Genomic DNA, 26,481 nt, shown 5'->3' with positions numbered 1-26,481 from the left:
CACTACGCCTGGGCAACAGAGCGAGACTGTTAAAAAAACAAAAAACAAACAAAAAACCCTAAAGCTGTGTAATTAAATATAAATTTTTTTGACTTTGGAATGTCCTTTGTAATTTTTTTGTTTGTGGTAAATTTACCTTCAAACTTCACTTGGATTAATATGAAAGCAAAATGAGATGGGTATTTCCTAAATATGTATCAACAAACCAAGGGAAAGAAAGTGGCTCCCAAGTAATTGCGAGACGAAGTGAAAAATGAAGTTGCATGTAATTTACTTGCTTAGACTCAGTCCATATATGGATAATCAAAGGCAGCAAGGAGGAGAAGGAATATTGAGGAACCGCTAGTAATGCTTAAAAAAATAAAACAAACAAACAAAAAAGAATTTGAGTAAGAGATCAGGAGTTTCCTGTGGTTACAGAGAGAACCAAGAATGTTTGCCTGGAGAAGAGAAGACTTGGAAAGCCGTGGTATCATTCTTCTAAAGTTTGAAGAGCCCTTGTGTAGAAGAAGAAGTTGACTCTCTTTTTTTCTCAAGGGATAAACAGGACCAATAAATGAAAGCAAGAGAGAGAACAAGCTGGGCTCAACAGGAGGAAGGTCTTCTTAATCTCTTGAGTGGCTCCCAAAATGGAATGGACTGACTGTCAGGTCCCTAGTTCTTGAAGGGTTCCAGCAGGAGATGGGAGCCCATGTAAACACAATGGTATTGGGGGCAGGGAGAAATTGTTTGCAATGCCTCTCTGATTCTCTTTAAGATTTAAATATTTTTTACCAAGCTATAGAATTTCTATGCTTATTTTCCTGAACATTAAAATAGACATAATGTCATTTACCACTCCCATCACATGGACTACTCCTTATTAAAATATTAAAGACATGAAATTTGCACCTATGCTGCATAGATAGATAGATGGATAGATAGAACCTTTGAAGACTGAAGTTAAAGAAATACGGAGCAAACCTATTTGTTCTTAACTTTCTGAAATAACTTTAACATCAACTATGTAGGAGGAAAATCTCTAAAAATATCTTTCAACTCTTTACCTTTTTTTTTTTAAATAATATGGACCACCTCAAAGACATGATAGAAGTACTCAATGTGAGTTATGTGGGCCAAATCCTTCAGAAATCCTGATTTATAATAATGCATTATTAAAAATGATACTATCAAAACTTCTATTTTGAGGATCCGCATGTCATATATGACCCTAACAGCCTCCTAAGAGATAGATATTTTTAGTATTCCCATTTTACAGAAGAGAAAATTGAGGTTCAAAGGGGTCAGGAAACTTGTTCAAGGCCACCCAGCTAAATGTAGAGCTGTCTGACTCCCCAGCCCCTGCTCTTTCCACTGTGTCATACTCTTGGCCACTTCCTGTCTTGCTTGAACAAACATAGTTCAGGCAAAACGTACAAGCAATGATGACGTGCCACTGTCACACCTCCCAATTAAACCCTATAATTTCCGAGTCTGAACTGGAAATCCTTTGGCTCTGTGCTTTTGTCTGGCCTGCTCAGGAAAATGTTTATTTTGAGATGTGCACCTCTCAGAGCGGTTGGATATTTTCGATGGTCCATTCACACGTGGGCCACATTGAACTGAAGGTGTAGAGCAGTGGCTTCACCCCACAACTGCAACAGCCCCCGCCCTGCCCTGCTCCCAACTTGGGGTCTGTTTCAGTGAGGGTGTTAAGGCTATTAGTAGGTCCATGGAGACTATAAATAGAGCCCTGGGCTTCAGCCAGCTCAGCGTGTTTATGTTTTTGGGTTGCGCTGCAACTGTTGTTGGTAATTATAGACGCGTGGGTGTGCATGGGTGCTGATGAACAGTTCCTCCTCCTGGTTTCCTCTTTGCACAAGACCAACACTGGGGGTGTCTGAACTCACAATCCCATCATAAGGTCCCTTATGTCCAGTCACTGCTGTATTTCCTGGCCAAACTGAAATGACCAGGGGGGCTGAAAGATGTCAAGATATTCCATGTCATCATTAGGGTCACCACCTGTGTCGTCAACGCTTTCTTTAAAAGAAATAAAGTGACATCATGTTTCATAGTCTTTGCAGACAAATGAGTAAAGGATTTATGGGTCTAATTGAAATGATGATTCCTAAGGGAAGCTAGTGGAATGAGGAGTACATCGAGTCCAGTAAATTGCCGTGATCTGTAATGTTAGCTCTGAAAGGGCTACATTCTCCTTTAGATGTCCCAAAGGTATGTGCAATCTTTCACCAGTGAAGAGGGTGGGGTCACCTCTTCCTGCTTTTCTTTTGAGTCTCTGGTGATCCAAGTGAAGGTGGTGGTCACAGCCTGAGGCTGCTCCCTGAGCTGACCATTGGCTACCAGAACAGTCAAGTATGTCCAATTCTAACCCATCTATTGAACTTGGGCTGTGCCAAAGAGACACCAATGGAGTAGAAGTAGCTGATGGAAATCAGGAGAAAAAATGCTGTCATCTTTTTTTTTGAGACGGAGTCTCGCTCTGTCACCCAGGCTGGAGTGCAGTGGTGCAATCTCCGCTCATTGCAAGCTCCACCTCCTGGGTTCACGCCATTCTCCTGCCTTAGCTTCCCGAGTAGCTGGGACTACAGGCACCCGCCACCACGTCCGGCTAATTTTTTTTTTTGTATTTTTAGTAGAGACGGGGTTTCACCGTGTTAGCCAGGATGGTCTCAATCTCCTGACCTTGTGATCTGCCTGCCTCGGCCTCCCAAAGCGCTGGGATTATAGACGTGAGCCACTGCACCCCGCCAAATGCTGTCATCTTAAAGGTACACACTTGGGAGGACTTTCTTCTCCACTACCCAGCCTTACCCTATGCCTTTGGGTGACGGTGGCAGAAAGTCAGCTGGTGGGAAAGAGAAAGTGGGAAGATTTAGGGGGCTGGTCCAATTCTATTTTACATGCCCCATCTTGTCCTACTATTGTCTTCACTTATGTAGTTCATCTGCCCTGATGACAGGCTAAGTAGGTTCAGACTGTTTAGCGGGCTGGAATAACATAGTACATGGAGTCAAGAGAAAAATGCCCAAGTGGTGGCCACCTAGGAAGTTTGACCAAAAAAAATTTGGTGCCATTCCTCTTAACCCCAAATATCACCCCCTACGAACTGGCCCATTCAAAATGATCAAGGAGTGGCAGGTAATTCTTTATGTCCACAAGGCTGAGCACATGGTAGGTGTTCCTTAAATATTTGCCAGACTGATCTATTTGGAGTCCTTGATTTTCATGTGTTAACTGTCTTACAGCCCATACTTTCAATACTACAGATACTCCTACCCCTAAATTATTTCATGCATACTGAGTTCAAGAGTTCATTCATTAGCTGACTGAAGAACACTGGGTGCTTTCCCATAAAGAGCTGCACAAAACTGTTCAGTTTAACAGCACTGCCATGTTGGTAATGGGAGATTCATGTAATTGTCTGAATATGTAATTGCATTTAACAAAAATGACTGGGAACCAGAAAAGGAAAGTGCTGATATTAGTGAAAATAAGCAGAGAGGTCTCATCAATCTAATAAAATTAAGACAAAAATAGAAATCATCAAGTGTGCTATAAGTGGCAAGTCTTTAGCCTCAATTGGTTGCTCAATGGAGGATGGTTGATCGTGTGTTCAATTATGAAGACAAAGAAAAAATTAAAGAGCATGGTGAAATTCTGGAACTGTATTGTCAAATATAGTATCCAAAAGGCAAACCATAGTCAGCATTTCTATAACTATTTTTTAAATCTCTGGGAATCCTCCTACCCCTTAACCAAATAGGATCTGAGTCTTATTGCTTGATCTCTATACAGTTGATTGTCATATGTTTTTAAGAATACATTATATATCAGAACAATATTCAAGATTCTTAAAGTCCTCTCCATTTCCAAAAAAAAAAAAAAAAAAAATGGGGGGAAGTAACACTTTAAGAAGAAGTAACAGCCAACTGAGAACAAAAGTCAAAGATTGTATCTTGGCTATAGCTTGTTACTTAACAATTAAAAGCACAGGTATAAAATTCAGACACAGCTAGATATGAATCCTGACTTTGCCATCACCTAGCTATGTATCTTGAACAAGTTACTTAATCCTCCAAACCTCAGTTTCTTCAGCTGTAAAATGGGGATAATAGTAGTCACCTACCCCACAGGGTGGCTGCAAAATGCAAGTAAGTGAATATATTCAGTATGCTTGGTGCTGTACCTGGTACTTACTCTGGGCTTAAAATATAGAAGCCATTTTCTGGGAAGGAAGAAGGATGCTGCAAGGAGAGATGGGAGGGACTGAACTTGGCCCTTGACAAAGGGCAAAGATAGATCCTGAACTCTATTAAAAACTCAATGCGGAAACACTTACAAGTTCTATTACTACTGCTACTCCCTATCTACCCACTAGGTCATTCTGGCTTCTGCTGGTGTGAGTGGGAGTATGCTATTTATTCATCTAATGACTCCTTCCAAGTTAGAGAAGTTGGAAACCCTGACAACTGTTCCAACCATTAATTCTCTCATTTCACCACCTCTGCACTCAGGAAGGTGTGTCTCCTGTATTACTGTCACATCTGCATTTTGACTTCTCAATCGTCTGAGGCTTCCAGCTCTTTGGAATCAGTGATTATGGCTTTGTGATTACACAATTAGAAGAGGCTGGGTTTAGGATACGCTGTTCAAAACAATACTGTGGCTGCCTCACATAGCGTGGTGGACACCTGGCACCACCGCCTCCCAGGACACATGCTCACCACCCTGGGTCTCTGTGCTTGTTTCTCCTGACATGGCCAAGACTCTACCCCCATTTCCATTTTGACAGCTTTCTTGTCTAAGTTCTTTTTTAAAGGTTTATTAGGGTATCATGACATTGTTGATTGCTGTTTAGCATTGATTATTAGTATTAGCCCTGCTTATTGAAAAACTTTGAGAGAGTCTTATATTTCTAAGATTTCATCTAGACCTCAAATGCCCTTATGGTGTAAGCGCAGCTACAGCAGAGGTAGAATCTGAGCAGGGAGGGGAGAGTGGCTGCAAAATCTTGGAGAAAAATGAAAGGACAGAATACAATAAAAGAATACTCAAGACTGTAATGCCGAAGCCCTCAGCCTAGGGCCTGAAACACAGTGAGAAGCTCTCAACAGTTTCAAAATCCACCTTTCTTGTCCTATGACACTACCCTGGCTTTTTCGGTTGTGAAATAACTTTCAGACAAAATCAGTAGTTCTAAATATTTTGGTGAAGCTCTTTCCTCCTTCTCCTGGGCAAGCCTTCTGCATGCATTGCCTCCACTCACTCACCTCCCATTTCCACCTATGCTAATTTCACCTCCACACCCAGGGCCATACTGTGGCTGCACTGGATCAAGATCACCAAGTGCTCTATCCAGTGCATGCTTTTAGTCTTTGTCTCACTGGCCTCCCTGAAGCGTGTGACACTGTGTAACAGTCTTATCCTCTTGAAACCCTCTCTCCTGCCTTCCTTGACACAAATTTCTCCTCTTCTCCTTGGCAGTTGCCCTTTCTGGCTCTTCCATCTTTGCCCACAACTTTGAGTTGACGAATTGAGGGACTGTCCTTGACTTTTTGCCCTTCCCACAGGACAGGGCCTCCCCTGCCATGCTTTCAACAGCCACCTACTCATCAATGGCTCTCATGTTTTTCTCCTCATCTCTGACCTATCTTTTGTGCATCAAACCCACATAAGCAACTGCATATTGGGCCTCTCCACTTGGGTGTCCCACAAGCATCTCAAATTCAACATGCACAACACAGAATTAGTTATCTTACACCCCTTTCGTTCCATGTCATCTATAGTCACTCAAACCAGAATCCTGGGTGGCATCTTAGACGTCTCATTTTCTTTTAACTCTCAACCCTCTCCCTCTACTACCCAATCACCAAATCTTGGTAATTCTCTACTTCTCTAATCCTTCCACTCTTCCACTCCCTTATTTGCAAACTTCACATCTTTCTTGAATTATTTTAACAGCCTCCCAACTACTTTTCTTGCCTTCTGTCTCAACCAGGCTTATTCTCCCCACAGATACTCAAGCGACCTTTTTAAAATGAAAGTCTAATAAGCCTCTGCCTTACTTAAAGTCTAGCCAGTAGCTTCCCATTGCCTATGTGGTAGAATAAAAACCCCATTGTAGGGCCTGCAGGGGGCTCTGTGATCTGGCTCCTATATTTCATCTCTGCTCTTCCCCCTTCCTTCTCTCCAACTTATACTCTGGCCATGAAAGTTCTAGAAGTTCCCCCAAAGCATCATGCTTTTCAATGTATTTGGAAAGGCAAAAAAAAAAAAAAAAAAATGCACTTGCATTTCGTTCCCACCTAGACAGCGCCTACTTCTTCATGAAGGCCTAGTCCAAGCATTTTCTCTTTAGTCTTCTATAACTTTCCCCATCCCCCCAACTCCTCTCCCCTCCTTAGAGAACTGCCCACTTTCTCTGATCTGCCACAGTATATATATCTTTGGAAGGCATCTACCACACTTATTTACATGTCTGTCTCTCTGCTAGACTGAAAACTCCTTAAGGGTGGGGATGATCTCTTAACAGTCTTTACTTTCACCCCTGTGCACAGATCCTGCCATAAAACAGTTAGAGAACATAGCATCCCACTCTCCATCAAATCAACCAGAACTGAAAGCTCAGGAAGCCGCGTTTGACGGCTTCACTTTTAGTTTCAGTTGCTCAGTCTGGGCAGCTCAGAGCAGCTTCCTGAGCCTCCACCAGTTCAGAAAGCATCCAATCTGCAGTGAAGTGTGCACTGTCATTTGTTGAGCAGGAGCTTACAGTGATCCTCCTGATAGGGAGGCCTTTGCCGCCTTTCGCCCAAACCCCATGCCCTCTGGACTATGCATCTTAAAGGTCATGGTCATGGGCAGTCCTTATCAATCAAAACATCAGGCGGAGAAAAAAACCCCACTCTCGGATATGGTGAGACATGTCAGTTTCAAAACATTGCAGATCGTTAAATGAGTAATGTTAATGTGATCTCAGAATAGTAAATACACCCCCACAAGGAAAAGATATTAGCTGCATTATCTGGAAAGAAAACAAGAAAGGAAAGCAACATTTGGCTACAAAAACTATGGAAGAGATGTCTGTATGGTGATTCAAGTTCTACTAGGGCAGGTAAATTGCAGTTTTCTGATTGTCTGCCCACTCTCCTCCCCCCGCCCCATGTGGGCACATGCACTCCCTCATTAAATCTCTTCTCTGGGGTAGGGTATGGGACTTGGGGGAAGTGAAGGGAAGCGGGGAGCACACACATAGAGGAAGAAAACAAAGGCCTTCATTTTCTAAAAATATCACTCACTATGATTGAGAAAGAGTTTCTCAAGAAATGCGAATGTCCTGCACAGGAAGTAACACTTCATCACACGGCTAATAATCAGCCGCGTGCTTGTCAGGGTTAGGTTTTTCCCTTCTGTGGTGAAAAGGTGGCCCCAGGCAAGCCTGGATATCTTTCCCGCCAGCCTGATAGTTATTTAAACACATTCAGCTCTTATCTCCCAAAATGTGTGAGTGTGCTACTCCCATTACATCAAATTCATGTGGAAGACTCTCAGTGGCGGGGGATGGGGGAGCCTGCAATTTTAAAGGGTTTATGTGGAGCCAGACTACCGTTCCCCCACCCCAAATTGTCTTTTCCACACTGAAGCAGCTTGCAGGGGCCTGAATATTTATGCAGTTAAACAAAATGTACTTTCCTTCCACCCTCTAGCTCAGTAGCTTTTGCCCCTTCTCTCTCTGAGGCCTGGTTCTTCCCCAGAATCCAGCATCATTAAGGCCCCTTATCCTTAAAGAAAAGAGTTAGGTCAGCGAATTCACTCCAAGATATTGGCAACTCACTATATCCGATATTTACATTTAAAGGAGAGAGAGGTACTTTACCCAAAGGAATGACTCTCTGATGGTGAAGTTTCTGGTCTTACCACAGGAGCCAGTGAGACTTTCCAGTGCCTCTCAAGTCTTAACTACATTGGTGACCATCGATGATGTCTGACCCTCATGCCAGGGTCATAGCTCATTCCCTGATAAGGGTCTGGTTGCTTTCATCAGGATTATCAAGTTGCTTTTATGCAGTGCATTTTTTGTACAGCTTTCTTTCAGAAGCACTTGGTAGGTAAATTAAATCCCAAGGGTCCTTGCCCCTTGCCCAGAGATCCTTAGCATATGCCTCTCCATCCATAACTCCCTTGACAGAGAGGATCCAGGTTGAGGAAGGGTGAGGAGGTTGCCACCATGTGAGCTCTTAGTTGTGCCAGTCTTGAAGACTTAAGTCATATGGTAATCCTACAACAGATACATGAAGCTCCTCATTCATTAATTTATTCGAATATCACTTATTAAGCTTCCACTCCGTGCCAGCCATTGCTCCAGAGAGTCACCAAAGAACCAGACTGACAAAGTTTCTGCTCTGATGGAGCTGAAAGCTGGAAATTGGTTTAAACTATTTCTGTCTGTCTCCAGAAAGCAGAACTGGGACAAATGGGTAGGAGCCCCAGGGAAACAGATTTCTGCTCCATACAATATATTCTTACAACCAAATATGGAATGGTAATGAGCTCCCTGTCACTGGAGGGATCTGAGAAGAAGCTGCATGATGACTTCATGCATGGTGCTGGGCTGGATCTATTGTCTTTAACCATTTCTTCTAGCAGCAGGAATCTTTTCTTAAACAAAACCTTACCAGAAGTCCCAATACATAAAGCAGAGTGCTGAAGCGATATGTACAGATCTGGAGTCGCCCCCAACCTACTCACAGCCCCCCATCACCCCCTGCAACATATCCCTCTGTTCACCAAACCTTGGATATCCACAAACCACTGGATGCGATGATCATGAAGCTCCCAGACTCCCCCACTGTCATGGGCATCTGTGAGTCTAAGTAGGATGGTGGATGATTTCTCACCACCATCTTCCCCCCTCTCTCTCTCTCTCTCCATTTCCACCTTTTCCTAGGAGAGAGTCTGATGAAGCCAGTGAAATGAGGCAAAGGCTCTGGGAGCATAGTGGGACAATGAATGCTGTCTGAGAATGTCAATATGACCAAAGACATTGTTCCACTCTGGTGGACCTGAAAATCATAATGGGGCTCCAAAAAGAGCCCATTGCGGGGGATCCTGAACCGTAAGTTAAATTCAAAGGTTGGGCCTGGCACGGTGGCTCATGCCTGTAATCCTAGCACTTTGGGAGGCCGAGGCAGATGGATCTTGAGGTCAGGAGTTTGAGATCAGCCTGGCCAATATGGTGAAACCCCATCTCTACTAAAAAATACAAAAATTAGCTGGGCGTGGTGGCGTGCATCTGTAGTCCCAGCTACTTGGGAGGCTGAGGCAGGAGAATCGTTTGAACCCGGGAGGCGGAGGTTGCAGTGAGCTGAGATCAGGCCACTGACTCCAGCCTGGGTGACAGAGCGAGACTCCATCTCAAAAAAAAAAAAAAAAAAAGGTCAAAAAGGCCAAAAGGACCTTGGAAGAAGAGGACAAAAAAGCAGAGAGAGAAGACACTTACAGGCAGCTCATTGAAACAAACAAACAAAAACTTCATTTGCACTATCCTCAGGAAAGTTCCTGTGTATTCAATACCTTCTAACATAAAGCTTACTTTCTAGTAATAGACCCTACTTACACCCTTCCAGATGTAAGAGCTGATAGTAAGGGATTGCACATCGTTCTCCAATCTGGAGCAGCAAGTTGGAGAAGCTGTCTGCCTTCAGGCTCTGTGCCTGGAAAGTCCCATCCCCATTTTGCACAGTGTGGGTGGAAAGGGAAGCCTTCAGCAGCTCAGAGGACCCTGGCTGGCAGCCACTCACTGACTTGGGACTGGTGATGGAGTGTGGGAGAGGGGAATCTGACAACTTGAAAAAGAGCTTGAAGTCTTCCTAAGCACAGAGCTACCACACAGAGCTTCAAGCCTGCCCAATCACAACCTTGCCATCATCTCAGCTAGCATTTTCCTGACAGTTTCTGAAAAAATAATCAAAACTGGACTCACATCTTCTAGCCTCATAGCTAGAAGTGAGTAAGTCAGCTGAGCTTTGCTTAAACTCATGGTTTTCCAAGGTGTGTAACATACACAAAACATAATTTGGCAGGGAAACATTAGTAGGTGCTACTCAATACATTTCTGAAGAGTAGCACTTAGGGAAACTCTGGTCTAAACAAAACTAAGCATGTTACTGTAGGGCTTTTCAGAGCCTTGAAAATGCTAATGTGAATTGTGACTCTCCAAGAAAGGAATACAGTCATATTTGTGAATTCTGCATCTTGGATTCAACTAATCTTGGAAAAGAAAACTTCACAAAGTCACACATGCAAAACTTGAATTTGCTGTGAACCAAGTACTGCATAGAATCCTTGCAAATAAATTGGTGTGTAGGCATTGTATTAGGTATTATAAGCAATCTAGAGATGATTTAAAGTACATGAGAGAGGATGTGCATAGATTGAATGCAAATACTATGCCATTTTATATAAGGGACTTGAGCATTCTCAGGTTTTGGTATCTGCAGGGGACAGAGGGGTCCTGGAACCAGTCCTCCATGGCTACCAAGAGATGCCTGCATAGTATTCAGTATTTCCTAAATTTATTTGAACTCTGAATGCTTTTTTTCACAGGGTAACTTAAAGTACTTCTTTTTCCTGAAACACAATTTGGAAAATACTGTCACAAAGCAAACATTAACCACATTATATAATTTTAGAGATTTATTTTTCATTAAGGTAAGCCAGTATTTCCAAAATACTACAAGGTCTTATCCACCATCTCGAGAGGTAAGACTTCATGTAGATGAACTGTCTGCATCACTGAGGCTTCGAACACCAAAACAATTAAACCATTTAACCTAAAAATCTTTCTAAAGTGTATTATACACTATTTTTAATTGTTAAAAATAAAATTAAATATTTTTGAGTATAAAAGTAAATACATGCTTATTTTTCAAAGCCTAAAAAAATTGGAGAAGAATAAATAAGGCAAAAGCCCATAGCTCTGTTAACATTTATTGTAATTTATCTCATCTTATTTTGCATAAAATATTAACATATAAAATAACTGTCACAATTCACTTAATATTTTCTGTGTCATTAAACAGTGAAAACGTATGTTTTAATAGCTCTATGATAGTCTATAATGGAAATGCATTATATTTCATTTAATCACTTTTATTATGTTTTTATTATGAATAAGGATTAATATCTATTTTTAGAAATCTTTGCCTCTATTTTGATTTTGTTTGAATAGAGATACCTATAAGTAAAATCATACATATTATCAAATTGCCTTTCAGAGGATTTGTACCAACTATACACTCCCAGCATTCTCTAAGAATAATATTTTACCATCCCTACCAACATTAAATGCTGTTATTTTAAAAAAATCTGTGTTAATTTGATAAGTTATAACTGCTAACTTATAACTGTTTGCACTTTTCATTACCAGTGAGTTTAAATGTTTATAAATACTAATTTGACACTGATATTTTTCCTTCTATAATACATAACATATGACCATTTTCTCTTGTGGCCTTAATATTTTACTCATTGACTTCGGTGAACTTTGTTAAGGTTATTGGATCATGTCTGTGACAAATAATTTTCACAGCTTGCTGTTTACCTTTTAATTGGGTTCATGATTTTTACTATGTAAATCTTAACTTCTATTTATACACAAATATGGCTTTTTTCTTTATTTCTTCTTTTGCTTTTGTGCTTAGAAAATTATTTCTCTTTCAGAAGTCAGATGAATATTCACTAAATTTCTTCGATGTTTTACGGCTTTATTTTTAAAATCCTTTTTTAAAAAATATGGTGTGGTGCTTACTTTTTAAACTGAATAAAACGTTATCTTAATGACTCAGGATCACAATTTTGAATAGTGTTTAAAGTTTTGTAGCATTAAATAGAATGCTCCCAGGAGCCACTGAAGTGGATAGGGATACTTTTCCCTATTCTCTGTGATGTCAGACTTCTGTGATTTGTTAACTGGGTGGCTCGTTTTTGGTTTTGATCACTCTTTTTGACGTTAGGCTCCCAGCTCTCATTTCCCATTGTAGACAATTGTAGCCACTCACAAGGTTTCCTACTTTCAACAGCTCAAGCACCAACTAGCCAAATTTGTGCTACTGTGCACGAGGTATATGTATAGTTGAGCCTGGGTGGGAAAGGCAGAAGAATAGCCCCCCGCACCCCCCACCAAAGATGTTCATCTCTGAATGCATTTTGTTACATTTCAAGGGGAAATTAAGGTCACAGATGGAATTGAGGTCACAGATGTAATTAAAGTTGTTAATCAACTGCCCTAGATGTGGAGATTATTCCAGATTTCTAGGCGGGCCCAATATAATCACAAGGGTCCTTACAAGTGAAAGAGAAAAACAAGAGAGTCAGTGTCCGAGTGATTTGATATGAGAAAGACTTGGGCAGCCATTGCTGTCTTTGAAGATGGAAGCCATTCATCTCTGGGAGGGGCTGCAGCCCAGGAATGGGGATAGCTGTTAGAAGCTGGAAAAGGTAAAACATCAGATTCTCCACACTAACACCTCCAGAAAGAAATGTAGCCTTGCTGATGCCTTGGAGACTCATTTTAAACTTCTATTCTCCAAAACAGTGAGACAATAAATGTGTGTTGTTTTAAGCTACTGAGTTCATGGTGATTTGTTACAGAGGGAAAAGGAAACTGACACACTGGGCCTAGAAGTCTGTTCAACAGAGAAAACTGCACGGCTTTTGTGCATGGCCTTGGTGACCGCTATTTTGTCTGCTCTGAGGTTTAGTTTCCTCCACCCCCCAGTTATTTCCATGGTTGCTGGAAATCTAGAGCAGAGCCTAAGCAGGACATTATTTTACAGGAATTGGCCCCTACAAGACAAGTTGCAAACCCTGGGTCAAAGGGTGAAGTAGAAGGAAGCTGGAAAGACATAGTATTTTAGAAGGTTTTCAGAGAAATCACAAGGCAGGACCTTCTGCCCAGTTTGGAAGAAAGAGCATTTCATCGTGACCCTTGGACTGGGTGAGAGCATCATCCTTTAATTAATGTCTGCGCTGGGTCAGATAACCATCACTGTCTCCAGGTAAATTCCCTTCTATCTCTAAATGACTGGGTAGTTCAAGGGCATGAGTCGCAAAGGATCCTCTTAGTGGAAAGAGTCTTCTGAGAGTAGGGTTGGGGGGGTTAAATGCTGATTTGGATTTTGTGACACCAAAGGCCTTGGAGCCATACCAAGAGGTAGAGCACAAACTATTCCCATAAAAACTGGAGTAGTTCTTAAGAATAGTATGCATATAACAAGAAAAGATCAGGAAGGGAGGTGCTAGCACCGGGCAGAGGGAACCTGCCTCCAAAATGCATCTGGACACTTGCCTAGTGGCTTGAGAGGAACCTGCACTTAGATAATTTTTGGTAGATGTTGGAGGGGAGTCTGAAGAGTGTGAGTTACTTATCTCTTTCTCTAATGCCTAACACAGTGCCTGGCATACAGTAAGTTCTCAATCGATTCTTGTTATGAAAATGAACAAATGAATAAATTTAGTAACCCTTTGTCATCTTTAAAGCCCACTATGAGCTTAGTAACACAAATCAATCCTTAGTAAAAGTTTCCAACCCTAGCAGATAAGATTAATTTATACAGCCCTGGTTCAAGTTAACTTAGAAAACAAAAGGAGCAATGAGGAAGTATTTTATTAATGTATTAGAATTCTTTTGTTCCAAGGGAGGAAGAAACTGGCTATCTCTGAGTTATAAGATTTGGGGTGATATTTGAGGAAGAAAAGCAAAGTAGTTAAAGATAAAGAGAGAATAATAATTATATCTTAATGCCATAATTTAATGTGTACTTTTAATAATTGAGTGCATGTATGGCATTTACAGAGCAGTGCCTGGCATGAACACACTCAATACACGGTGACTATCATTGTCATTCTTCAACATTTTTAATTGCTCTTCAATGATCAAAAAATAAAACTTGGCCGGGGGTGGTGGCTCACATCTGTAGTCCCAGCACTTTGGGAGGCCAAGGTGGGCAGATCACCTGAGGTCAGGTGTTTGAGACAAGCCTGGCCAACACGGCAAAACCACATCTCTACTAAAAATACAAAAATTAGCCAGCACGGTGGCAGACACCTGTAATCCCCATTACTTGGGAGACTGAGGCTGGAAAATAGCTTGAACCCAGGACACGGAGGTTACAGTGAGCCGAGATCATGCCATTGCACTCCAGCCTGGGTGGCAAGAGTGAAACTCTGTCTCAAAAGTAAATAAATAAATAAATTAAATAAATAAAACTCAGAAAAATAATAACATAAAGTCATCATTTATGACAAGACCAAAGAATACATGGGTTTGTTAATTTATGAGAAAGGAAAGTAACTAATAGATGATGACAAGACTGACTCTTTATAGGTTTAGAGTAGCATATACAAGACACACTGTTATGAAAATAAGAGCACAGATTTAAATATGTTTTCTTGGTGATGTTCATTACTTAAAGGATTACATAGTGAATCCTCTACTAAAGCAAAGAATAATCCTTCAAGGCGATATTAATGCTATAATTTTTGAATATGCTGATTTTTATACATAAAGTCTCATGCAAATAGGATATCTTAAGATAAACGAGCCAAGTGAGGGGTTTCACTCAGGGCCTAGAAACATAAGAACAAATATAACAAGGTCACATAGAGATCAGATATATTGAGTAGTGTTGATTAAGCCATCTCCTTAAGAGAATAAAATTTACTCTCAAAGTACTGGCTGGAGCATTTAGAGATTCATGGAGAACTGACAATCCTTTTAGACCCATTTGCAGAGGATGACCCATTTGCAGTCATCAGGGAAGTGATGGAATGGATGGGTGTGGGTCTAAGTTTTCCAGTGTAGACTGGCTAAACCTCTACATGGAATATGAGTGACTGTGTAGTCTTTTTTTCTTGTTTATTAAAGAAACTTGGTAAATGTACAACTTTAAGACCAGCGCCTTCTTCCCTACAACCCGCCCTCCAAAGTGCCAAGTATGCTGACAATCTGAGCCCTTGTTCTTGACAGAAATGAAATGTCAAGACCCAAGTGATGCCATATGAGGCCCAAATTGGTTTTACGATTGACCAATGTGATCCATTTTTCAGCTCACATTTGTAGAAACCTACCAAGAAGGCAGTAGATTCTTTTGTTTCTTGAGAAAGAAAAAAGAAAAGAAAAGAAGAAAAGACTTTTGAGCCCTTAGAAAAGAACATATGGGCACAGGGAGGGGAACATCACACACCGGGGCCTGTCGCGGGGTTGGGGGCTAGGGGAGGGATAGCATTAGGAGAAATACCTAATGTAGATGACGGGTTGATGGGTGCAGCAAACCACGATGGCACGGGTATACCTATGTAACAAACCTGCACGTTCTGCACATGTATCCCAGAACTTAAAGTATAATAAAAAAAATTTTTTTAAACTGAATAAGATTTGAAACTCAAAACAATTGCTTATATAGAAAAAAAGAAAAGAAGTTGCTAATCCCTGGCATCTAGTATAGATTGGGTTCACTGACAAAGAATTATTCCACTCATACACACTTTGTTTTTGATGGGGCTTCTAGAATGTTTAGGGAAAAGAAAAGCACAAGACACTGTGCACCTTGATTTTGGCAAAGCATTTGACAAGGTCTATCACAGCGTCCTCATAGAAACTGTGGACTGGAGCGTAGTACAGCTGATAGACTGTTCTTTGAATGGCCAAAGAACACGAGTCTGTGGGCTGACCAGCAAGCAGGAAGCCTCTCATATGAATGCTTCAAGGCAACTTGACCTTGTCCTGCTGCAATAATTTTATCAAACATTCAGATGAAGCTTGGATTAGATTGCCCAGCAGACTCACCACCATTGGGAAGAGTGATAATTTATAATCTCAGTTGCAGTAAGGAGACAAGAACAAAAGATCCCCAGGGTGCATTAGTAGTTTAGACCCTACAGAGCTATTGTCCAAACCTGGCTGTACATCAGAAACACCTGAGTCTGTGTTAGAAAACACAGATACTCAGGCCTTACCCCAGACTTACTCAACTAGAATTTCAAGAGGTAAAGCCCTGGCATTTGTATTTTTTAAATAAACTACTCAGGTGATCCACAGGTAATCAGCTCCATACTCTACTTGCAGAACCATTGTCCTAGTGGGATTTAGCAAAGAAGCTTTTCCAAGGTAATAATGATACATTACCCAGTAGTATCATAGGTTTTCAAATTATGAGAAAATCCTTCCCTATACTCTGGCTCCATCCAACCTTGACTCTTCCTGTTGGGGGTGGGCAAGGCAGGGTAGAGAAGGAGCACAGGGCTTTGATCAAGCACGCTTAGGCTTTGATGTCAATCAAACTAGGACTTGAGCCTGGGTTCTGCAGCCTACCACCTGTGCAAGGGGGCTCTGTGCTTGCATTTCCTTATCTTAAAATGTGGAGATTTAATGAGATCACACAGGTAAAGGGTTTGCCTAGCACATAGGTGGCCAGTTGACACCAGCTATTATTATTAATAGGCTGTTCAGTCAACTCCCCATTCTGTGGATCTCAGGTCCATAATACTAGCAGAACACACCTACCCAGAGAAGGAAAGAAACTATTATCTATAGGATATGAGCTATGTCCTGGCCACTAGGCCCCCCACAGATCTAATCTTACTTCCTTTAATTGTCACCCAAACCCTCAATTTTACAAATGAGGAAGCTGAGGCTCAAAGAGGTCAAATGACTTCCCCCAAGTCACCCAGCTATAAAGGGACAGATATACACCAAGAATTTGGCTAATAAACTTATGCTAAGGATTCCCCATGGCACTTTTTAAGTGGTTAATATATGGAGTGGAGAAAGCTTTGCCCTTTAAAAAAATCTAAAAAGAGACATTTTGAAACTGCGAGGGAGGGGAGAAGTCACACCACCTACACTCCCTGTTACCTGAACACTCAGCAGTTAGCCGAGGAAAAGCCCAAAGGGCAGCCATTGCATGCTGGTGCCCTCTCTTGCTGTCTCATCGTGCACACACACACACACACACACACTTCCCTGACCACCTTATTTAAAATTATAACTCCCCATGACACGCTTATTTATTGGCCCTGCTTTCATTTTCTTCTTACAATCTCATCACTGTCTTGCATTCTATCATTGCGGTTATTTATCTTGTTTACTGTGACTCCTCTCCCACTAGAACGTTAGCTCTTTGAGGGAAAGAAAAGAAAAGATGTTTCTTTATCTTATTTTCTTCTACATGCATACATCTGAAATAGCCTGGCACACCTTGGCATTCAATAAATATTTATGGCAGCAATGAATGGATGAACGAATAGAAAACATCTCAAAGGGTGTCAATCATAAATGTTGAAAGTCATTAAATTTATTTAAATAGCTGCATGTTCTGGTTTTTTATTATAAATATGTATTCTTTGTATCATAATAGTTTTTAAAATGGAACCTCAATTGTCCAGGTTATTACTGACTTGAAGCCAAATCAAATCAAAGGGCAAACAGCAAAGGGCGATGATAGGACTAAGTTGATCTTCCAGAAGGCAAGTGTGCTGGGTACATTGCATAGGCCCCTCCAGATTCCCTCTCTGCCCTTTCTTACTATGCTTTGTGCCCTAGGACACCCATCTCTTTGAGCTGCATCAACAAACTCCCTTGGCCTTTGGCTTTCAGTTGGGAAAAGAATGAGGTTGGACTGTTTATTCCCCAGCTCTCACCTTTACTACTAGGTCTCTGCAGATTGGCTGTGTCCCTATGGAAGGCCCCAGTGCCTGTCTGTCTGCCACCTTCTCTGCACTCCTGCTCTTTCAGGTTCTATAACAGCCCCCATGCTTGCCTGTCTGGGCCTCAGGCAGTAACAGCTCTCCATTTTTGCACAACCTGGAGTACTTCACTCCCTTTGTTGGTCTTCCAAACTCTGCCCACACCTTTAAAAGTGTCCCTTTATTAAATTTCCCTCAGTGACCCAGTTGAGGATGCCACTAGTTTCTTTCCGGTCTCTGGCTGTGCCAGTGTGGAAAGGATAAATGTGTTTAAAGTTAGAAGACCTGCATTCTAATACAGTTTCATGACTGACATTCTCCAGGCCAACCACCTCTCTGGACTCAGTTTCTTCATCTGGAAACTAGGAAAATTGGGCAAGGCAACCTCTAATATCTTGTGATTTTTAAGAAGCCCTTTGCTCAGAGAACAAAGTAGTTACTTCCCCATCGACCAGAAAGTATTAACTTGATCTAGATCCTGAAAAGGGCCCAGTCTTCCAGGAACTTACCACAGGGGCTGCTGCTGTGCCACACACAATAAAGCGGAGCTTGCCTATATTAAAGCTGGGAAAACCCAGCTCGATCTTTGCCCTCACTTCAGCTGCAAATCAGTAAGTTCCTGGAAAATTGAAGTTATATTTTTAAAACTATTATAAAACAAATACATATTTATAATAGAAAAATTGGAACATGCAGCTATTTAAAGAGAGAATAATTACTTTCAACATTTCTGTTTGATACCTTTCTAGACTTTTTCTATTCATTCATTCATTCCACAAGTATTTATTGAATGCCAATGCTTTATGTAACAGCATTTAGGTTTAGAATCAGTGTACTTCTGGTTGTATGAAGGATAGTTGTATTACATTAGATGTAATTATGACATTATTATTGTCTTTATTTGGAGATTGGTATGATTTCAGGAGATGTGTATGGGTGCCAAGTTAACAAGGGGTGAACTGGTGATGGTTGATATTAGGTGTCAACTTGATTGACTGAAGGATGCCTAGATGACTGATAAAGTGTTGTTTCTGGGTGTGTCTGTGAGGGTGTTGCCAGAGGAGACTGACATTTGAGTTGATGGATTGGAAAAAGAAGACCCACCCTCATTGTGGGTGGGCACCATCCAATTGGCTGCCAGCACGGCTAGAACAAAGCAGGTGGAAGAAGGTGGGATCACCTTGCTTGCCAAACCTTCTAACTTCCTTCTTTTTCCAGTGCTGGATGCTCCCTTCAGCTCCTCCTGCCCTTGGACATCACACTCCATTTAGCCTTTGAACTCTGGGACTTGCACTAGTGGTTTGCTGGGAGGGGCTCTGGCCTTCAGCCACAGACTGAAGGCTGCACTGTCAGCTACCCTGGTTTTCAGGCTTTTGGACTCAGAATGAGCCGCTACCGGCTTCTCTCACCTCCAGCTTGCAGACGGCCTATCATGGGGCTTTGCCTTGTAATCATGTGAGCCAATTCTTCCTAATAAACTCCCTTTTATATAAACACGTATCCTATTGGTTCTGTCCCTCTGGAGAAACCTGACTAATGGTAAGTATTTGTGTTGCCAAACCAGAACTCTGGATGCCGTCTCAATTCTCCACTTTGGTCAAGTATATTAAAAATATCTGAAGAATTATGTAATCTTTGCTCCTGCATGTGCAGTTTGGACACAGGATACCTAAGTTCCTGGAAGGGTAAATTTTTTTCAGTCTATCAGGAACAAATCTAACCTTTCTGCCATTGACTTAGCCTCTCTGCCTTAGACATGGGCTCCAGCTTCTGGTGAAGCTTTCCCTATTGCCAAACCAAAATGTCAACAATCAAAACAGATGGGAAATAAGGAGACCTTCCTGGGAAGTGGCTATTGTTTAGCCAAGTAATATTGAAGCTTTTAGAGTAGTGTCTTTGAAAGTCAGAGCAGATTCAAGGCAGTGAATGCCTTCTTCTGGCAAGACTGGAAGAATGGATCTGCCCAAGCAGACACAGTGACTGTTGTAGTGGTTACTCACACAGTTGTGGCAGATCAGGGCTGTCTGACTCCTCCTCCCGCTTCATCTCTTCCCGTTCTCAAACCTGTGAAGGAGGATTTTGTTTTGTTTTGAAAAAATACTACATCAGTGTTATGTTCTCAGAGTGCTAAATATCAGCAAGAAATGGATTTCTCCATTTTACAGACACTCTATTTTGAAAAATATTGAAGATCTAGGCTTACCTCCAAGAGACCAGTAAAGAGCCAGCATGGCCCCCTAAGATGAAATTACAATGATCACCTTGACTACCCAAGGCCTCCTTAGAATGCCAAGGAACAGAAAGAGAGGGAGAGAGGAAGACCCCAGGAGAAGTGCAGTCCAAGGAGTCCTGCAAAGCAGACTGTGTGGACTGAAAGGCAACCTGCCCTATTTTGCACCAGACTCATCTGTAAAACGGGATGATGGTATCTTCCCCATAGAGCTTCTGTGAATATTAAATGAGTTAATACATACAAAATGCTTATGACAAGGCCTGGCACATAACAAACTGTCAATAAATGCCAGCTATTATCCTCCTCTCCTACTCTTCCTCCTCTTCTACATCTTCTTCCTTCTCTTTGTCTTCACTCAAAGAACTTGCCTGGTCTGTCCTTAGGAATTCCATCCTTGTTCTGGTAATCAGTGGAGCCTGTACACCCTTTCACATATTACAAGATATATTGATGGTGTTTTCACAGTAACTACATTAGAGATATTTGCAAAGTTATACTTGACCCTGAAAATAGCTTTGATTGGCAATGATGCCATCTCAGACATTCCCCTGTGCCAAATACTGCCACTGAGCAGAGAGCACAACATGGATCATGGTCAATTTGGTGACTCAAAAGGCAATTTAGGTTCTTACTATCATTCATCCAACAAATATTTATTGAATGCCTGGCATATTCCAAGCCATAGCAGGAACACCAGGATGAATCAGACAATGATTTTGTCTTAAAAGAAATTTTCATCCAAGGGCAAAGAAAAATCAGGTAGATATTTTAAAAATATAGACCGAAAGTGATATGGGGCACAAGAAAAACACACCTAGAAGCCTGTGCACCCTAGGTGACACAAGAGAATGGTTTCTGCTGAGAACTCAAAAATCGAGACTGCAGTTCATACAAATGCAGATCAACGACGCCACCATCAGTAGTGAATTTTCTTAAGACAATTACCTCGAACCCAGGTATTTGGTCTTTGTCTGGGGGTTTTCATTCACCAGAACTGTCATGCAGGCCAAGTTTGCCATGCTTTCTGCCTTTATATCAGCAGCTCCTCTCCCCCGCCCCCACCACAACCTTCACACACATTGCAGCAAGGCATCCAGTCCTGGAGGGCAACTCATGCTCCTTAACATCCCTACCTCAATCAAAATGTCCCATCATAGAGCCATTGTTCTACAGGGACCCTGGGTGGAAGCGGGCCAGTCTTCAAAGGAGAGATCACCAACACCATGTGCATAATATATTTGACACACGGGACCTCTGAATTTATGTGGGTATTCATTCGGCCTATGTTTAAAGCTGTAGCCCAAAGCATTATAGACACTGAGTCAATGGTGATAACAAATCAATAGGTTTTCACTAGCTCAATCACAACAAAACCTCAATAACTGGCTGGCAACTGTAAAGGTTAATGTGGCTTCAGTTTAGTCATCCCATTGTAATCTCTATGAATGGCACAGGCTGAAATTGTGCTGAATGCAGTTTGCTCACCAAAACTGGGAGGCCCTGCCTGAGAAAGCCATGGAGTTTGACAGCTGAACTTGGGCAAAAGAATAAATATTTTTAGATAAAACATATCACAAAGGAATAATGGTATTGTTTCATGTTTTAAGCATGCTAATTGCAAACATATATGCATGTGGCTTTGTAGATGTCTTTCTGAGTTGCATTTGTAACTTTGTCAATACAATATCATCTTACCTTGATACACCACTATATGTCTTGGCTATATGACATCAGTGTCTTGCACAATGATATTGTGGAAAGGTCAACACTGTGCCAACCCACCTACAGCCTCTTCTGAGGGTACCCATCCTGCCCACACTTTCTGCTGAAGGGACAGGCCCAGGAAGCCATACTCAGTACCCAGTGCCCCACTTCCTCTATCCATAGATGATTGGCCCTGGCAGGGCACCTGAGCCAAAGGCAGACAACCCATATGCTGAAGAGGGAGGTGCAGACTACTTTGAAAGATGAACTGGACCAATCAGATTCTCTCCGAGGGCCCTAAACTTGAAACAAACAAATAACCATCAGTTAGTACCGGGAGCAGAAGAAGACATGGCATTTGTTGCTTAACCATAGAAATCAAACATCCATGAACTCCTACTGTGGAAGACCTGGGAGCTTCCTTGAATCTAGAAGCACCTTTGAGTTTCCTTGAATCTAGAAGCACCTTCAAGTTCTGGATTCCTTAAGGCCAGGGTCTGATATGGCTCCTGCTCTTGGATTTACCATTTAAAAATAATGTAATGTAATGCAATATGTGAAATCCCTTTGTCCTGAGTTGGCTCGAATAGATTTATGTTTCTTGCAACAAAAAATAAAAGCCAGATTAAAATCAGTGGGATATTAACACCTCGTCCCAACTGATCTCCTGGGCCATAAGGCCATCTGGAGAAATCACAAGAAGCAAGACAAACTGGCAATGTCTTAGCCATTACTGGGAAGGCAATAGAAACCAAAAAAAGAAAAAAGGGAACTGAAAACGTTTAAAGACGATTTGGAAAGTTTGTGTGCATGCACCTCCCTGTTGAGTGTGCAGTGACTTGTAGAGCCAGCACTGTGAACAGAGAAGATGGCCTGAGTTGTTGCTCATGAACGAAACCTAGCATTTGAATGCTCACACTTAAAATAGGCTGTGAATGACTGCCGGTTATGAGACATGCTAGATGCACAGGAATCACAAGTGATCGAAGCCAATTCACAAGAAAAATCAGGATGATATTATTTGAAGCAGCCTCAAAAGAAGGTGCTAGGTTTAGGGTGTGTCTACACTGCCCTGGTTTTTATTTCCACTCAGGTTTGGAAACTAAATGACACTGCTGTCTATTTAAAACTGTGTCTCATATATGTTCATACAAAGTGTGTCTAAATAAAACATAATTTACAAATATCTCCACAATGGTAGCATTTCATGGCCAAAGATATTTCATGGCTTGGAGTTAAATACAATTTGGCCTCCATCTAAATGTTCCAGTTGATTTAGAAATTGAATTATCATCACATTTGATCCAAGAAGACATCTTACAAGTTTAAAAACTAAAATTTGTAAATAGGAGGTTTCATGACTTAAATGGAATTTCCTGTGCCTCTGTTATGTAAATTACATCTTCTTGCTATAGGGAAGCAGTATGTCGAAGTGGGTAAGATATGGACGTTGGAGATAGATGGGCTTGAGTTCAAATCCAGGCTCTGTGATTTATTAGTCATGTGGCCTTGAGAAAGTTACCCCCTCAGTTTCTTTATTTTTAAAGCTAGGATGATGATGACAATAGCACATGCATTTCAGGATGTTGTAAAGATTAAATGGGTTAATAAACGTACATGTTTAGAACAGTGCCTGGCTCATAGAAATACTCTACAAATGCTTGCCACTATTATTGGTAATTCTTTCATTGAACGCACAATCATTAAGCCAATTCTTACTGAGTCCGTGTGAGTACTGTGCTGGGTGTGTCCTTTTGTAATCCTGTTGAAAAAGCACAGCTCACAAGGAGAATAGGAATTCTCATTCTAAATTTACGGTTGCAGAAATGAAGCTTAGAAAGGAAGTTAACTAACTCTTTACAGCCTGCCTGGTTACTAAATCTCAGGGCTAGGATTAATAAATTCATTCCTTTGTGCGTTCAACATTTTTTTTTTCAAGACAGAGTCTCACTCTTGTCATCCAGACTGGAGTGCAGTGGCATTATCTTGGCTCACTGCAACCTCCACCTCCTGGGTTCAAGGAATTCTCCTGCCTCAGCCTCCCGAGTAGCTGGGATTACAGGCATATGCCCAGCTAATTTTTGTATTTTTAGTAGAGACGTGGTTTCACCATGTTTGCCAGGCTGGTCTCAAATGCCTGACCTCAGGTGATCCGCCCACCTTGGCCTCCCAAAGTGCTGGGATTACAGGCGTGAGCCACTGCGCACGGATCAACATGTTGTTATTGAGCACTAGCTACTTATTATTCTAGGTGCTGGAATACAGAGAGGAACCAAACAGATAAAAATCCTTGCCTGCACGGAGCTTACCTTCAGCTAAGGGAGACAGTCAAAAACAAGGTAAGTCAGTATTATGCATAGGAGATTGTAAGGTGGAGTGCGCTAACAAGAAAACTAAGCTGGAAGGGGAGTGGGAATGTGTATGTGTGCGTGTTGAGGGAGGTGGAGTTGACAATGCAATTGTTGCTAGAACAGGTAACTAGGGAAGGTCTCACTCAGAACAGGACATTTGAGGAAAGGCGTGAGAGGAGAGGAAGCAAGCCATGGGTGGGGGAAAGATTTCAGGCAGCAGAAAGAGCACATGCAAAGGCCCTGAGGCAGGAGTGTGCCTTGCATGTTCCAGGGACAGTAAAAAGCCAGTGTGCTGAGGCAGAGAAAGCAGAGAAAACAATGGAAGATGAGATTAAAGAGGTAAGGGATTAGCTGACATAGGTACTTACTGAAGAAAACCCCTCCCTATGTTCCTGTTAACTGGGGTTCTTCCACAAAGTCAACACATCTAAAGAAGCCACTGATGAAACAGGCTCCCCCCTTGGAAAGACCATCTCGTCTTCCAACCTCTCCATCCTGCAGAGAGGAAAACCCAAGTTTGGTGTTGGCAGTCAGGTAATTCATCAGATCTGGAAACCACCTCATCAGCATCCCCCTGGCCGACTGGAAGCAACCGTGACGTTGTGCTGAACGCACTTGCAGAGTCGTGCTGTGGTCTCTCTGAGCTCATCACAGCACCTCCCTATGCAGGAGTTTCAATTCAAGGTCATTTTTGGTTCCTTTCAGTAGCAGACTCAGAACCAGACCTATTCAAGTGTCGGAACAGGGCAGACATATTAATAGCTAGACCCCAGTAGGAGTTCTATTTTCCATTTCCTCCTCCCCCATATTTATTTGTTTCTTCCTCTCCTCTGTGTGGTAAAGGTGATCTTGCATGATATTTTCAGATGAGGCTTAAAAAGGTGGAGTGGAGGATGGGAAGATGACACCCTGAATTGGAGCTCACTCTTTCTCAGTCCCTCAGGCTGGAGTTGGGCTCCCTGGGTTCAAATCCCCATTCTATCACTTAGAAGCTGTGTGACCTCAGTCAGGATACTCAGCCTCTCTGAGCCTCAGTTTAAAATTTTGAACTGGGGCCAGGTGCATTGGCTCATGCCTGTAATCCCAGCACTTTCGGAGGCCAAAGTGGGCGGATCACTTGAGGTCAGGAGTTCAGGATCAGCCTGGCCAACATGGTGAAACCCCTTCTCTACTAAAAATACAAAAATTAGCCGGGCGTGGTGGCACATGCCTGTAGTCTCAGCTACTTGAGAGGCTGAGGTAGGAGAATCACTTGAACACAGTAGGCCGAGGTTGCAGTGAGCTGAGATTGCGCTACTGCACTCCAGCCTGGGTGACAGAGCAGGATTCCATCTCAAAAATAAATAAAATAAAAAAATAAAATAAAATAAAATGTAAAAATATAAAATTTTTAATTGGGGATGATGATGACATCTTCCTCAAAGACTTATCATGAGAATTCAGTGTGGTCATTTAATTCTGTTTCAGGATTTAGCCAAATTTGGGTGCTATTTCCCTTTTGGGGGGGACTTTTCATCACAATGAGAAGGATGTCTTAGGACTCCAGGACATTGAGAGGTGGGTGTCCAAAACATGTGGTTGTCTCTGCATTCCCACTCAAAGCAGAATCCAGGTATTTTCCAGGTGCTTCCCTCTCTCTGCTGAAAGTTCACTTCATCTCCATCTGGGTGGTCCCAGCCTCCCAGGCTGGTAAGCCTCTTGAATTCTTAAGAGCAGAATTCAAGAATTCTTAGGAGAGGTGGGCCCTCTGTGGTCTAGAGAAGTGGCCCACTGCCTCAAATGGGAAAGATGTTCTAATTGTATTTATTCCCTTGCCTGGGGCAAAAGCTGAAATTTTCTGGTCTCACGCAAGGAATTAAGGAAAATATTTGTAAATTCTTTGGAAGGAGAAACATGAAAACAACAAGCAAATATCCTTTCTAGAGAAGGAGATTTTTAGCATGCGAATTTGCAGATTATACCTTTCTTCCTTCAGTGTAACTTATCTTTTGGGAAAAGGGCACCCAGAATTTGGTGAATGTTGTCTAATGGCCACAACTTATTAACCCTATGTGTTCCTGTAGACAGGGAAAACAATTACTACACAGTCATGTCAGAAAGCCTCCCATGACAGGGATAGAGCAAACAGTCAATATTACTCCTGGCAATAAACCAATGAATAAATAATACATCAGGAATAGCTACAGCATTTCATAGAAACAGCCAAAGCAATTGTCTTAAGATCATTGTAATTAGAAAAACATTCCCGTGAAATGTGTCTGTAATTCAGTGATTTAAATGAATAGAATAATGTTTTCTTACTGGCTCAGACTACTACTTTAGAGATAATTTATCATGGTGTCTGATGAAGCTCCAATGGCAGGAGCCCTTCAGATTATGATTTTAAATTGTTCTGACCTATTGATGGCGGCAGCAGCCCATCTGGAGCAGCCGCTGGGGGGATGCCAG

The 26,481-nt window shown here is 41.8% G+C and overlaps 1 protein-coding gene across 1 annotated transcript in view; it reads left to right on the top strand.

Moving 5' to 3' along the window:
• Positions 1–6,850: 6,850 nt before the first annotated feature.
• Positions 6,851–26,481, top strand: part of LOC100452621 (talanin) — a 32,575-nt gene continuing 12,944 nt past the window's right edge. The window contains 8 exon segments of the mRNA XM_063727237.1: positions 6,851–6,916; positions 8,456–8,603; positions 15,570–15,768; positions 23,934–24,021; positions 24,452–24,487; positions 24,489–24,717; positions 25,501–25,530; positions 25,533–25,590. Coding sequence (XP_063583307.1) covers positions 6,851–6,916; positions 8,456–8,603; positions 15,570–15,768; positions 23,934–24,021; positions 24,452–24,487; positions 24,489–24,717; positions 25,501–25,530; positions 25,533–25,590 — 854 coding nt within the window.

The sequence above is a fragment of the Pongo abelii genome, chromosome 8 (genome assembly GCF_028885655.2).
Source record: "Pongo abelii isolate AG06213 chromosome 8, NHGRI_mPonAbe1-v2.0_pri, whole genome shotgun sequence".
Classification (NCBI taxonomy): Eukaryota; Metazoa; Chordata; class Mammalia; order Primates; family Hominidae; genus Pongo; species Pongo abelii.
The sequence above is the reverse complement of the archived record's forward strand: the minus strand, read 5'-3'. Positions and strand labels throughout refer to the sequence as shown.